At 39.1% G+C, this 16,335-nt stretch overlaps 1 protein-coding gene across 2 annotated transcripts in view; it reads right to left on the bottom strand.

The window, feature by feature from the left end:
• Positions 1 to 16,335, bottom strand: part of C3H1orf87 (chromosome 3 C1orf87 homolog) — an 83,262-nt gene that overhangs the window by 29,461 nt on the left and 37,466 nt on the right. For both annotated transcript variants that reach the window (XM_005204505.5, NM_001206121.3), the window contains exon 8: positions 11,022 to 11,119. In XM_005204505.5, coding sequence (XP_005204562.2) covers positions 11,022 to 11,119 — 98 coding nt within the window. The remainder of the gene's footprint in view (positions 1 to 11,021; positions 11,120 to 16,335) is intronic.

The following is a 16,335-nucleotide window of genomic DNA, read 5'->3' as shown; positions in this document are numbered from 1 at the left end:
ACATATAAAATATTAGCTTCGAGTGTACAACATAATGATTCAATATGTGTGGATTGCAAAATGGTCACAATAAGTCTAGGTAACATCCATCACCAAACATAGTTATAATCCCAGCTACCTCTTCATTATGCTGCAGAAGTTTCAGTTTCCTTGAACCTAGCCACATTTCACCAAGTTCAGTTTAATTTCTTCTTTTCACTTTAGTGCTTTTTGCATTTCATTTTAATAGTCTTCTAATCTCATTATGCTTATTACTTTCCAATTCATTTCAACAGAGACATGGCTCTTTATATCCTATACAGAATACCAATGTCTTTCTAAATGTTTTCTAGTTTCTAGAGTAAATCATTTTCAGAAGTTTGCTGTTATTTGGAGTCTGCAGGATCATGGTTACTTTCCTTGTTCTACAGTATTTTTAAAAATTAGGCCTCATACGTTGGGGTTTTCTCTTTATTTGGTGTCAAATGAGAAACTGTTCACATTCAGTACAGCACAGTAGGAGAATTTAATAGGTTTCCTTTGGCCCTACTCACTGCTCATCCAGCCCCTCAGTCAAGGGGCGGTGACAACTCCTACCATTTGGTGCTCCTTAGACATTTTCCTGGTGCCTCTCAGTTGGGACCACTTCAGAGGTGGGATCTTCCCATCACAACTGTTGGATATGAGACACTGTGTCGGTATAGTCCGTCATAATGGGTACACTTGTTGACCTGAAACAGACTGCCAGATATTTCTCCAGCATAGGCAGGTTTATTCAGGATCAGTAAAGTACTCTTGCCTGGAAAATCCCATGGACGGAGGAGCCTGGAAAGCTGCGGTCTGTGGGGTTGCTGAGGATCAGACACAACTGAGCAATTTCACTTTCACTTTTCACTTTCATGCACTGGAGAAGGAAATGGCAACCCACTCCAGTGTTCTTGCCTGGAGAATCCCAGGGACGGGGGAGCCTGGTGGGCTGGTGTCTATGGGGTCACACGGAGTCAAACACGACTGGAGCAACTTAGCAGCAGCAGCAGAAATTTGTAATTTGTGGTCTCCAATCATGGTGAGCCCTGCTCAAGTGCCCCAGACAGCAAGGGAAAGAGAACACATTTTTTAGAGAAAGGAAAGAGGGGTTGGGAGGGCTTCTTACCAAGAAAGAGGAATCTTCCTTACTGTTGAGTTCTAGTATCGTGGGGCATGAGAGCGCCCCTCTTCTGGACTCTCAACTCTGACATTTCTGTATATTATTTTTCACACACTTCCCAACATACACAACTACCAGGGAGCACCTCTTTCTGCTCCCACCTACATGATGTTACATTTCTAGGATGACATTTCACCAGATACAAATACCACAGCCGAGCTTAGCCATTTCTGCCTTCCTCACACCAAGCTTTATGCTCTGTTATTCCTAGGAGTTGTGATCTCTGCACAGATACAGAGAAGTAGTATGAGGGTAAGTGTTCAGTTCAGTTCAGTTCAGTTCAGTCGCTCAGTCGTGTCCAACTCTTTGCAACCCCATGAATCGCAGCATGCCAGGCCTCCCTGTCCATCACCAACTTCCGGAGTTCACTCAGACTCACGTCCATTGAGTCAGTGATGCCATCCAGCCATCTCATCCTCTGTCGTCCCCTTCTCCTCCTGCCCCCAATCCTTCCCAGCATCAGATTCTTTTCCAATGATTCAACTCTTTGCATGAGGTGGCCAAAGTACTGGAGTTTCAGCTTCAGCATCATTCCTTCCAAAGTGTACTGGTATATAAACTTGGATGAGAGAAGGAGAGGAAGAACTGTACTCAAACAGATACAGAAAGTAGTACCTATGTACTTTTCTGGTTGCTTAAGACTTGGGGCCTCCAAGTCAAGGAGAAGACTGTGGTGAAGGGACAAAAATATCTTCTGTTCTTGGCACTTTCCATAAGTAGGCAGGACAAAGCTTGGGGCACCAAGATTTTCCCAGATTCCATTGTTCTTAGCCAGTGGAGATTCTTTCTAGATTCTGACATTAGAGTGGCTATTAGTTTTTGCTTCTGGTATTTTTTTTTCTTGCCACTTCATTTGTTCGTTGGAATTTTAATAAAATTAAAATGTCATCTCTGAAGGAGATGACATTTTACACAAAACTCCTATATATTAACACAAAACCCAAAAGTCTAACCATAGTAACAACTCAAAATGGGGGCTATTTTATAGAAACACCCTTATAATCTTGATGATGTTTCATACAGGATTCACTCAAGCATGTGTGGTACTTCCTTCTGAAACTCATCACCTTTCTTTACCTTGTGAAATGTATACTCTGGACAAAATGGACAGTCTGTGGTTCTCCAAACTTGTTATGTTCTTGCCTGCTTTTTTATCTTGGCACATACTGCTCCTTCTGTCTCTGAGATACTCCTTTCCATCTCTCATCTGATTGGCTCCTACAAGTCCCACCAAGTTCCGCTGAGTGTTTAGTAGTACCGAAGAGCCACCTCTGTTCAGACTGGTAGAATTATAGGTTAAGTCCCATGATTTGAAAAGTTAAATCACTGAAGCCATTCCCTTGAGAATCCTGCAATCTACTATTCCAACTGAGGGGCACAACATATTCTAGGAAAAGGAGGTGGGTAGAAAGAAGACCGTGGAAGAGACTGTTAGCCTGCAGGGGGCTGTATAGTCTGCTAGGGTTGCTATTTAAAAAAGAAAAAAAAAAGGTGGGAGGGGGGGCTTCCCTGGTGGCTCATTTGGTAAAGAATCCGCCTGCAATGTGGGAGACCTAGGTTTGATCCCTGGGTTGGGAAGATCCCCTGGAGGAGGGCATGGCAACCCACTCCAGTATTCTTGCCTAGAGAATCCCCATGGACAGAGGAGCTTGGTGGGTTGCAGTCCATGGAGTCACAGAGTCAGACACGACTGAGCAGCTGAACTGAACTGAACACAGGGTCTTTTCTCTGTAAGAGCCCATCCTTGGAGTCTGTCTATGTGTCTACATTTCCTCCTTATAAAGACACCAGTCAGATTGGATGGAGGCTTACTCTAATGACCTTATCTTAGTCATCTCTTTAAAGATCTTATCTTCAAATACATGGTCTACAGGCTGGGAGTTAGGGATTCAACATATGAATTTAGGGGGATACAATTCAACCCACAATAGGAAGAAAGGTTTAAAGAGTCCCAACTTTGGGGACAATTTACTTAAGGACTCCAAAAGTGAAAGTTGCTCAATCATGTCTGACTCTTTGCGACCCCATGGACTATACAGTCCATGGAATTCTCCAGGCCAGAATACTGGAGTGGGTAGCCTTTCCCTAGACTCTGAGCCTCATTTTATTCATCTGTGAGGTGGGTATAAAAACATTAATTTGTAGGACTGTTGGAAATATAAAATGAGATAAGCCATGTAGAGCATGTAGCCCTATTTGTGAACATAGTAGGTGGAGATACATCAATCCTTCTGAGTCAGGGGGTTATCTTGGTTCTTATTTAACTCAGCTGCTGGAAAATCTCATCCAACTGCAGCATCTTTCTCTGCTTTCATCTTCCTAATCATGTAACCTAAATTGTATTCTTCTCACCTTCCATTTACCCGTGAGAAGCTCAGTCTTTACTTGGTAGACAGGCAATAAACTCTCAAATCTAGACAAAACGATTTGTCTTTTTTCATTTAACAGGTGAAAATGTAATGTTCAGAGAAATCAGTGACTTGTCCATGTTCTCAAAGCCAGTGCATATGACTGTTGGGATTTCCATCTAGGCCTGTGTGATTACAGAGCTCATGTTGCCTTTCTGCATAGATGGGGGCTGAAGGGGCAGTGGAGGTGCTCTACCAGTGAGGAGATGCTACGTGCAAGCCCTGGGGTTCCTTGGATCATACCTGATCCCGGAACTAAAGCCTCTTCACTTTTGTATTCATAACCTACACCTCCTACACGTCCTAGGGCAGGAAGATACTGAGTTCCTCAAAATCCAAACCCGTGTTCAGCACCAAGCCCAAGGTTAGAGCTGACCGTGAAATGCAGGCAGATTGCCTAAAGCCCCTGTGCCTGGGCACCATCGTATAGGCCTTTAAATTTCATAGGAGTTGTAGGAGAGTTGTTTTGGTGTATTAAAAGCCAAGAACCTGAAGCTAGAGAGCCTGTATTGACTTAGTCTTACTGATGAATTCATTTATCAGTTACATACTAGTTTTAGCTTCTCAGTGCTCCAGCTTCCTCATTTGAAAAGTAATAGTACCTATTTCATGAAGTATGTGCAAGGATTAAAAGAGTTAATATTTATAAAGCACTTAGAACATTGCCTGAGAATATAGTAAGCACTATATAAATGTTGGCTACTACTACTACTAACTTTATTAGCAATATTACTATTAGAATTCTTACCCCATAGGAATTACAGGCTCTGGAAGAGAAGATTGTAATTAATGAACTCTTAAAAGCCAGATCTGGTTTCCAAGACCCAACCAATGGGCGGTTTCATACCATACCTCTAATAGCTCACAATTTTCCTATTCCCTTACAATCTTCCTATTCCCATTAAAAAATAATTGCTGAATTGGACACCTCATGTTTCCTTTATCTCTTAAAATCCTCTGGTTGTTCCTGGGATTATCAGACCAGTCCTTCTCAACCTAATTGCACTCCCAATAATGGGCCAGATGTGTACGATAAGGTCTACTTGGGGCTGTGTCAATTGTGCCGCTCTATTTATGAAGCCACCCATAGCAGCTTCATTATTTATCCCCTCCCCCAACACAATTTGGCTTGAGTGCCTATGTTTTAAACTGGGTTTGAAGCATTTAATTTTGCCAATACAATTTTAGAGTATTAGTTTGCCTCCTGTTCTCTCTCTGCTCTCCTTAATTACCATTTATTGCAAAGTCACACAGAAACATTAAATGCTAATTCTGACTTACACGTTCCTGGCCAAGAACTGGGATAATAATTTTCATCCAACACAACCTGAATTCATTTTACATAAGGGTGATTCAGAATAGAGATTTGAAATCGTAATCAAGTCTTTCTCAAAATCGCCTTACTCTGGCAGTCATTCACTAATGTCTTTGCTAATTGGTAGGCAAATGGCAAAAAACAAAATCTCAATGTTAAAACACACACACACACACACACACACACACACTCAGACATACAAAACAACAACTTTGCTGCAGCATGCTCGAAATTGTTCCTCTCATCAGCTCTTGCAATGTGACAGTTTAAGAAAAGAACACAACTCATTTTATTTGGTTAGATGGGGCTAATCCCACATCACCATAATCCCTCCTGATGTTTTATTGATTTTAAAGGACATTTAATCAGGAAGCAGCTCAGCACTAGAATCCTGCTAATTAGTAAGCAGCCACATTCCAAATGGGTTCCCAATAGAACAGCAGATTAATGGACAATATGTACTAAAATAATGATTCATGCATTCAGCTTCTAAAATGTATGTCTAAATTGCATCTTTAATCTCTTAAGGATATAGGTTTGCATACAAAGCCCTTAACGGAATGGATTTAATTCAACAGAAGAGCTTTAGCCAATGACTGTTTAATGAAACAGGTTTATCACTTATAAACGCAATTCTTCATTGGCCTCATGGTTTTGATGTCCTTGAACATTCAGAGGTCAAAGATAGGTGAATAAAAAATCAATGTGCTTCTCTGATAATACACATAAAATGGTAGGAAGCTGAGAATTTTCATATAATTATAAGTAGCCTAACCTCATTTGTTCTCTTTCACTCTTATCCTCATACTTCTATTTCCTGGAATCTTGGTTCTGGACCCGAACTTCTATCAAGTGTACCAAGTATAACATGAACTTTGACACTTGCATTTTTGCCTTTTATACCAGTGCCTGTGGGGGTCTCAGTTTTAGCTTATTGATTTTCTACTCAGCTCTTAGTCCACTTGTTTGCTTTTCCTGCTTAACTGCCTCCCTCACCTTCACCCAACTACCTCCAACATTTTACAGAAGGAAAACTCCCATGTCCAAAACTGGTCTAGTGGAAATTCACTGGCTAGGCTCAACGTGCCATTTACCACTTGGTGTTCTCATGACCTTTATCACCATGTGATATGTCACATAGCTATTTATAGTTTCTCTTCCCCTTTAGAATAGAAGCTTCATAAGGGAAGGGACTTTGTTTTATTCATATCTATATTCCCAATGATTAGAATAGTAATTGGTACACAGTAGGCACTCCATAATATTTGTTAGATGAATGAATAAATGGATTAATCAAATATTTACCCTGTGTCTATCATGTACCAAATACTGGCCTACAAGAAGATGGAATATAATGTGTCATGATCCTTGCCAGCAAGGAGATCACTATCGAGTCATTAAATTAACAAGTCATACAAATAAATACATAATTACAAATAGTAATAAGTGATAGGAAAGAATATTACTGAATGCTAAGAGAGAGTATAGCACAAAGAACATTATTTTGATGAGATGGTTAGGGAAAGCCTGCTTCAATTTGACCATGAGCTAAGGACTAGGGAAAATTTATGTATCTGCATTCCTCAGCATTTTGAAACTTTATTCTTCCCCTAGTTCAGTTCAATTCCATACATATTTGTCAAATACTTACTAGGTGCCAGGCACTGCTCTATATACTTGGGATATATCAATAAATAAAGTTTCTGCCTGCCCTGTGGCACTACAGTCTGTAGTCTATCAGAGATTAATTTATAACAACAATAAACATCATACATCAATAAGTTACCTAATACATTAATTGTTTGTAAGTGTATAGAAGGAAGCAAAAGGAATATAGGTTAAGGGGAAGAAAGGATGGGGGGACTACAACTTTAAATAATGTTTAGTATAAGCCTATAAACAAGGTAACACTGGGCAAAAACTTATGGGAGGTGAAGGAGTTAGCATGAAGATATTTGGGGAAAGAATATTCTAGGTTGAGGAATCATCCAGAAGATAGGTACTAAGGTGGATGTGTGCCTGGTGTGTTTGAGGAAGAAGAGGAGAACAGTGTGACTGGAACAGAATGAGCAAATGAAATTATAGGTGGAGCCAGAGAAGTTGGAGAGGGAGATTATGTAGAGCCCTTTATGAGGACTTCAATTTTCTTTTTCCTTTGAGTGAAATAACATCCTCTTGCAGTGTAATAAGCAGAGCAGTGACATTAACTGTTTTAGGTTTCAATAGACCACTGTAGCTTCTGTATTGAGGATAAACTAGGAACAAGGGAAAAGCAGAATTCAGTTACGAGGCCATTATAGTAATCCAAGAGAAACATAATGGTAGCTTGGATGGGGTGTAGTTAAGTAATAATAGAGGTGGTGAGAAAGGAGCAGGATCTTGACATACTCTCAAGATAGGGTTGATTTATTCATGAATTACTGATGGATTAGATATAAAATGCAAGGAAAAGAAAAAAAGACAGGTTACTGGCATGTTGTGTTTTCATTTGAATTCAGTTTAAAATATTGTTAATTTCCCTTGTGATTTCTTCTTTGACCTTTGGTTATTTATAAAGTATATTGTTTAGTTTTATAATGTTGGGAGAATTATGGGATTTTATTTTGCTTTATTTTTGGTTTTGTTTAATTTTTGCTTTTTGATTTCTAATTTATTTCTTTTGTCGTCAGGAAACATATTTTATATGATTTATTCCTTTTAAATTTACTAAGAGTTGTTTTGTGGCTCAGGATAGGGTTTATCTTTTAAATATTTCATGAACACTTAAAAAGAATCTGTATTCTGCTGTTGTGTGGGGTATAATTGCCACTTACATCAAGTTAGTTGATAATATAGTCCAAGTTTTCTATCAGTTCAGTTCAGTCACTCAGTTGTGTCTGACTCTTTGTGACCCCATGAACTGTAGCATGCCAGGCCTCTCTGTCCATCACCAACTCCCAGAGTTTACCCAAACTCATGTCCATTGAGTTGGTGATGCCATCTAACCATCTCATCCCCTGTCATCCCCTTCTCCTCCTGCCCTCAATCTTTCCCAGCATCAGGGTCTTTTCAAATGAGTCCGCTCTTCACATCAGCTGGCCAAAATACTGGAGTTTCAGTTTTAACATCAGTCCTTCCAATGAACACCCAGGACCAATTTCCCTTAGGATGGACTGGTTGGATCTCCCTGCAGTCCAAGGGACTCTCAAGAGTCTTCTCCAACACCACACTTCAAAAGCATCAATTCTTCTGCGCTCAGCCCTCTTTATAGTCCAACTCTCACATCCATACATGAACACTGGAAAAACCAAATTTTCTATAGTCTTACTGATTTTCTGTCTACTTGTTTTTGTCAGTTACTGACAGAAATATGTTCAATTCTCTAAATAAAATTGTGAATTTGTCTATTCCACCTTCCGATTTATGTTTTTAATTTATTAACTTGAAACTATGTTATTGAGGGCATGAACATTTAGGTCTGTATATCCTTTTGATGAACTGAATTTCTGGCAATACCCCTTGATGTAGAATCTACTTTGTCTGACTTTAGTGTAACCATCCCAGCTTATTTTTCATTCATACCAATTAGTATGGTATATCACTTTCCATCCTTTTACTTTTACTGGGTCTGCCTTTATATTATAAAAGGGTTCATTTCAGACAGCATTTAGTTGGGTTTTGCTTTTTAAATGAAATCTGAAAATTGCTGCCTGTTAATTGGTGCATTTGAACCATTAATACTTACTGTAATTATTGATATGATTGGATTTAAATCTAGCATCATTGTTTGCATTTATTTTCTACTTGTCCTATTTGTTTCTTGTTTGCTTTTCCTCCTTTTTTTGGTTTATTCTTAGTATTTATATGTGATTATTCAATTTAAACTTCTCTATTAGTATTTTTGGGCCTGCCAGGTGGCTAAGGGGGAAAAGAATCCACTTCCCAATGCAGGAGACTGCCTGCAATGCAGGAGACCTGGGTTTAATCCCTGGGTCAGGAAGAGCCCCTGCAGAAGGAAATGGCAACACCCTTCAGTATTCTTGCCTGGAAAATCCCTTGGACAGAGGAGCCTGGTGGGCTATAATCCACAGGGTCACAAAAGAGTTGAACATGACTTAGTGACTAAACAACAACAATTCATATTTTTAACTGAATACTCTTCCTTCAACCAAAATTATACTACTTAGCTGAGAGTATACAGGTGTATACTTTTTTTTATTTCCCCTCGCAGTATTTTATGCTATTGTCAAATGCTGCCCTCTATTATGTTACAAACTCCACAGTACATTGTTATTATTGTTATCTTAAACAATTGATTATCATTTAGAGAGATTTTTTTTAAATAAGGAAATTGTATTTTTATTCATTGACATATTATGTCCAATACTTTTCATTTCTTTGTGCAGATTAAAAATGATTATTTTCCTTCTGCCCAAGGCCTTCTTTTACTATTTCTTGCAGTACTGCTCTGATGGTTATGAATTCTCTCATCTTTTGTGTGTAGTCTCCTGCATTGGAGGTAGACTCTTTACCATTAGCACAACCTAGGAAGTCCTTGTATGTGTAAAAAACATCTTAATTTCTATTAGTTTTTGAAACAGTTTTGCTGGATGTAGGATTTCAGGATGATCATTTTTCCTTCAATACTTTAAGGATGTTATTCTACAGTCTTATTGTTTATGTGTCTAATGATAAATCTGTCATAATTCTTATCTTTGATAAATCTGTCATAATTCTTATCTTTGTTGCTCTTTATGTAATTTGTCATTTTCTCTTGTGCATTTAAGATTTTTAATTTACTACTAGTTTAAGCAATCTGATTATAAGGAGCCTTGGTATGGTTTACTTCAAATTACTTATATTTGAAGTTCATTAAACTTCTTAGGTCCATGTCTTTATAGTTTTTTTCAATTTTGGAAAATTACAGCCATTATTTTTTTCAACATTTTTTTCTTTCCCTATATTTGTCTTATCTCCTTCTGAGACTCCAGTTTCTAATGCATTGCTGCTGCTGCTGCTAAGTCGCTTCAGTCGTGTCCAACTCTGTGTGACCCCATAGACGGCAGCCCACGAGGCTCCCCCGTCCCTGGGATTCTCCAGGCAAGAACACTGGAGTGGGTTGCCATTTCCTTCTCCAATGCATGAAAGTGAAAAGTGAAAGTGAAGTCGCTGAGTCTTGTCCGACTCCTAGCGACCCCATGGACTGCGACCCACCAGGCTCCTCCGTCCATGGGATTTTCCAGGCAAGAGTACTGGAGTGGGGTGCCATTGCCTTCTCCGTCTAATGCATTAGGTTTCACTATAGCATAATACCATTTTGAGGACTCTAATCCATCCCACATGTGTTCCTCTCTGGTATAAATTTGAACTATTCCCAACTCTGTGTGACCCACTCCAGTGTTCTTGCCTGGAGAATCCCAGGGGCGGGGGAGCCTGGTGGGCTGCCGTCTATGGGGTCGCACAGAGTCAGACATGACTGAAGTGACTTAGCAGCAGCAGCAGCAGCAACTCTGTGTGAGATCTAAAATTTTCTCCTCTTTTTTCTCTTGATGTTTCTTTTGCTGGCCTTGGGTAGTTTCCTCAAATGCATACATTAGCTAAGTTTGCACGTGAAGACTTCAGGGTAACTCTTTGGAAGTCTCTAGAAAGGCCTCTAAGGGTATCTCGCCTCATTGCTATGTTGTACCAACTTTCTAGACTTCTTGGCCTTCCTGAACTTCATACTCTATTCCTTTGGCTCAAGGAGAATGGTGGGGCTAAGTTTGGAGTCCTCTTTCTTGTTCAGTAAACTGAGCTTACCTCATTTCCTTCTCTCAGGAATCACTGTTGTGTGCTTCCTGATGTCCAAAGTAGTCCAGAAAGTATCACTTCATATATTTTGTCCTATATTTTAGTTGTTTAGAATGACATGGTAAATCTGACTTGCCATTTACCAGCAAACTGGAAGTGGAAGTTTATGGCTTTCATTTTTCTATGGCCAAAAAGATTCTGTGATCTTAATATAAACAAACATCTATTAACTCTGTCTTTAGGTAATAAACTGATCATTTCACATATAAAATTTTAGCCTAGAGACAAACTTATGTATTTGGTATTCTAATAAAGGACTGTGTAAATAAAAAAATCAACTTACTTTATTTCATTTTGGTAACCCAAATCTTGATGGTTAAGCAATGTTTCCAAAAGACTCAAAGTCAGATATAATCCATGTTTCCCACATATAGCTCTGACCTGAAAATAAGAAAAAGATTTGAAATTTCAGTATAATTAAGTTGATTTGAATTTCCTTCCCATTATTAGAACTTACATAATTTGGACAAAAAATGAATAACCAGGAGTGGACTATACCACTAGAATAATATTTAGGACAAGAATGTTCAATGGACTGCTCATCAACAGCAAATTTTTTTATGCTTGACACAGAGGCATAGTTCATTACTCAGAAGCCACTGTACTTTGAAATGCTGATATTACATTTTTGACAGCTATGGAATGAGTGGCCAAGGCCCAGAAATTATATACACTTATTATATAGGTGAGTTACAAAGTGTTTTTTAATATTGACTTTGATTTACAAAAGAATCTTGTTTTATTTTGTATATGAGGAAACCAAGAGTTAGATTGACTTTCTCTATGTCACATGGTTAATAAATGATGGAACTTAGTCTAGAAACCAGATATTCAATTAATATTTGTTGGATGAATGAATGAAGAGTCACTGCAACTTCCTGAGGACTTAATATTTTCTGAGTCTAGCCAACAATCCAGTTCAGTTCTCAAGTTGGTAGGTGTGCGATACTTAGATTCAAACACACCAAACTTTTAGGTCGTGATACTCTTTCTTGTGTGTTCAGCATACTGTTTAAACACAGAGTCTTAAGAATAAGGCATGATTTATTTTGAACACTGGAAATGCTGTCTGTGATTTGTGTGACCTCAGGACGTTCCTAAATCTTTTTATGCCCAATTACTTCACCCACTAAATAAGATTAGTATTTTCTACTTCTCAGAAGACAGTAAGCAGTTAGAATAATGCCTGGATTTTAGGAGGCATTTGACTAACATGTGTTGAAGAAAAGACGGAAAGGAGGGAAGAGGAAGAAAAAGGGAGACAGAGGAGAGAGAGAAGAGGGGAGAGGGAAGAAAAGAGGAGAAGGGGGCACAAAAGTACAAAAAGAGAGTGGGAGAGAGAGAGAAATGGGAGAAGGAAGGAAGGGGCAAAGAAAGAGAAAAAGAAATGTTTTATGTAGTGTTTAGACTAACTGTAGCTACTGTTGTTATTTTGAGAGGAAGTTCCACATAGAGACTGTATTACGCATGTCTTTTAAATCTGATGCTTGGCCATCATGGGGCCCTGCTGACCCTGGACAAACTGCCTCTTCCAGGGCTAGCCAACTACTAGAGATAGTAAAGGACTTACCTGAAAGTATGTCTTTCATCTGCAAACCAACTACCTCTTTTATTGAGGTTTTCATACTTGGGCCACTATTTCCAGGTCCTGATTATGGCCCCTGTGCCCCAGAGCCCACTGAAATTATTCAAACTAGCCAATCCTAAGCCTTCTTATCCTGCTTCATCCACCCACAATAAATGCTCTTGCCACACTTTGCCCCCATCCCCTCTGCCTCCTGACCAACTCTGGTGTTTCATCATGTGGCCCGTGTGGTGTCTGTGCCCCTCCTCTTGGGAACTGTGAGTAAAAGACTATCTTTCCAACGGCAATCGCCTCCTGATCTGTTGGTCTGACCATACTTGAATAATATAACCTATATTTTGATACAGTGACAAAAGCCTAATCTTCATTTGTCTTTTTGGAAGGAAACAACCAATCTGGGTTAGAAACATGTTACTTACTAGCTGTAGAGGAGTATTTTAGGGAAGGGAAAAGACAGATATAAAACATGAAAAAAAGGAATAATAATGTGCCAGAAAAATAAGGAGTTGAGGATAATTCCAGGCAGAAGAAATGCATGTGTAAATAACGGGTGAGAAAGAGCATTGTGCTTTTTAGAAACTAAACGTATTTTGGCATAATTCACTCTACTATAGTTTTATAATCCTTTTCACTGGGCAGTAAATATCTGTTCATTATAGCATCTCTAAAAGACTGGTTTATTGAGGGTTGGACTGTGTTTCCTTCATTTTCCTATCACCATTGCCAAGCACAGTGTTGAAAATTACTTATTGAATAAATGAATATATAGATGAATTAGGAATGAATGAATTAGTGAAAAGTACTAAAGGTAAAGGCATAGGTTTGCAAAAATAGAGTGATAGAAATTAGTTATGTTATGCCATTTTACAAAATAAATAAAAATCAACTTATCCTCATGATTAGAGCATATTAATGTATTTTTAAACATCAGTATTAACAGGGTATTCTAAAAACAGTTTATTTACTTCTGGCAACATTGAGTTTTGCTCTAGGCTAAATGAACAGCAGATTAGAAATAGTACATCAGGGTTCCTAGAAGTAGATTGATTGATAGCTGCTATGAACTGACAGTTGTGGAAGAGCAATAGAAACATCTACCAGAAAATCCTGGCAATTTAGTGTTATCTAGGATTATTTTTAAAATCCATGAATATTCATTATGATGTCTTTATTCAATAAGAAAATGTTTGGTTGTATATGGTTTCTTCAGTTCAATAAGGGCATTTAAAAAATCAAATGTAAATAAAATACCTATGTTATTTAGAAAGTGACAAGTAAAATAAATACATTTCCTCAAAATGCTCCTGGAGAGACTGATGCACAGATGCTCTCTCTACTTCCTTCCCATTTGTGGCTTCATTTGCATTTTACCCCGTCACTCTACTTAAATTGTATTTACCAAGTCACTAGTAACCTCTGAAGTTTTCCATTTAATGAATATTTTTCACTCCCAATTACAGATGATCTCTTTGCAGCCTGTGGCATGGCTGATCGTGCCATCCTTTCCTAGATCTCTTCTCTTGGCTTTCTTGATCACTCCCATGTCTCTTTTGATTATTTTTGGTCTCCTTTCTTGGCTTGTCTTCATCTACCTGCTCCTTAACAACAGGTGTCCTCCTCAACCTTCGCTTCTTACCTTCTTTTATGTCCTTTAATAATTCTAATTATTCACAAAGCTTCAACTCCATATTGAAGACCCTTATGTCATTATTTAGCTTTACTCTCTCAAGCTACATCAACACGCTCAAAAGTGAACTCAGCATTCTTTCCTTTGCCTCCCCAAACTCCTTTTCTGTTTCCTGTCTTAGAGAATGGTACCACCATCTAGTCAAAGTCAGAACCTTGGGAGTCATTTTTCATTCCTCCTAATTCAGGATCTATGTCTAATTAGGTCACCAAGACCTACTTTTCTACCTCCTTGATATCTCCATCCCTCCTGCTACTTTCCTGGTTTAAATTCTCATAATTTCTTGCTTGAATTACTGGAATAGCCTTTTAAAGTTTCTCAATGTCTCTAATTCTCCATATCTATTAGAGTGCTCTTTTCAAATTTCAAATTTGATCATATCATTCACTTATTTATTATTCTTCAATGATTCCACTCGAGTTCAGGATAAAGTCACATTCCTTAGAAAGACCCTTCAAAAACTTGTTCCTCCAACCATTCTAACATCAACTTGAGCAGCATCTCCCACTGACCCCAGTCACCATGCACTCACTGTGTTCTGCCTATATGAGTAGTTTAGCATTCCCTGAACTAGCCATGCTCTCTTCCATCTCAGTAACATTTCACATTGCACCTTTTACCTAGAAAACCTTTCCTGTCCTTTCTTCTGCCCTACCAAAATTCTTTGTCAAATTCACATGTCCTCTAAGATGCAGTATTTGCTTTATTTCCTCTGGAGTTTTTGGGTGAGGCTAGGTTGTTATTCCTTCTCTGTGTTCAAAGTTACTGCCACCAATGTGTTTGTCATACAAAATTGTAACATGTTTAAAATACTACCTTTTCCCTGAACTCCTGGAGAACTCTGAAACTGAAATCATAATCGTGTGTTGTCCTCAATGCCTTATCACACTGCCCAGAGCACACTGTGTGATTAGTATGTTGAATGCAAGAATAAACATGCCATATTGATCGGAAAGATGGTGACTGGTTTGGAAGTAGGGAACGATTTGAGGCTAGTATAAATCATTTATATTTTAGGGCAGAGTGTACTGATGGAGAAACAACTAAACACAAAAAAGGAGTCTGGCCAACTGCAGAAGAATGTATTACAGTTTTGGTCACTTGGTAAACTAGTGTCATAGCTGTAGTCTTGCCAAGGGAACAAATTTCACATTCGTAAGCCCCTGTTCACTCAGTAATGGGATTCCCTCCTGATGATACTGAGGAGGTTGCATGAACATCAGGCAAAGAGTAGTTAGAGGTAGAGTAACCTGTGTTCTAGGAGTTCCTCCTGGCAGGAAGGTCTGGGAGTAGTTTGGAAGGGCTGTGCATTATAGAGCAGAAAGGAGTTCAGAAGGTAAAGAATATGGATTATGTATAAAAGTGTTAAACTGAACCTCTATGCTTGGAAACTTCTTAGGTTCCACAGCCTATTCAATCCATGGACAAGAAAGTGCAAGTGTTGATCATCCAACTCTTTTGTGACCCCGTGGACTGTATGCGCCAGGCTCCTCTGTCCATGGAATTCTCCAGGTAAGAATACTGGAGAGGGTAGCCATTCCCTGCTCCAGGGAATCTTCCTGACCCAAGGATCAAACCCAGGTCTCCTGCATTGCAGGCAGATTCTTTACCATCATACCTGATATGAATAATGGTCAGGGAAGTTAACAAATAAATGTATGTGGGTCCACATTGCCCTCAGGAGTCCTTCCTGAGCCATCATTGAATGAAGGATGTGACAGGGACAGAATGAGCGAGTCCACAGAACGAGGATGACAGATATCAGATATGTTTTTATACTGTTCTTTGAGGTTGGTGACAGTGCCATTGATTGGAGTGATAGGACCCATAGATCATCCTTCAGAACAACTTTAAGTTATCTGAGGAGGTACAGGTGATCCGTGAACCCTCTGAAATACTGGCTGTGGGGATGTGCTCCTCTCCCCCTCTGAATACAGCGTGCATAGGTTTCATGAGAAACTCAAGGAGGTCTGAGATCCTCTCCCTTGTGCCCTTTACAACTATTGATCAAAAAGAGAAACAATTCATATGGCCTTTCCCAGTTGCCTCTGAAGTCCTGTGTCCAGCAACAAGGATGTTGGGGTGCAGCTGCTGCTGCGTGTCATATCCAGTGTCCATTGGGCCTCAATTTATCTCACATTCTGGGGAATCACAGTTCTATTTGCCATGCCTCCCGGAACTGTAATATACTTTGAGTGAGTTCCAGATGTCTTAAGAGATGCCAGATGGCTCATGAGAGGCAGACCAGCTTCAAGGAAAATGTGCCCCATTTTCTTCAATATGAACCACAAATTTAAGCTTTCAGGGCCAGCTGTTGGAGGAAGA

This window comes from Bos taurus, chromosome 3, assembly GCF_002263795.3.
Source record: "Bos taurus isolate L1 Dominette 01449 registration number 42190680 breed Hereford chromosome 3, ARS-UCD2.0, whole genome shotgun sequence".
NCBI classification, from domain to species: domain Eukaryota; kingdom Metazoa; phylum Chordata; class Mammalia; order Artiodactyla; family Bovidae; genus Bos; species Bos taurus.
Note: the sequence above shows the minus strand (reverse complement) of the source record. Positions and strands in the feature narration are given on the sequence as shown.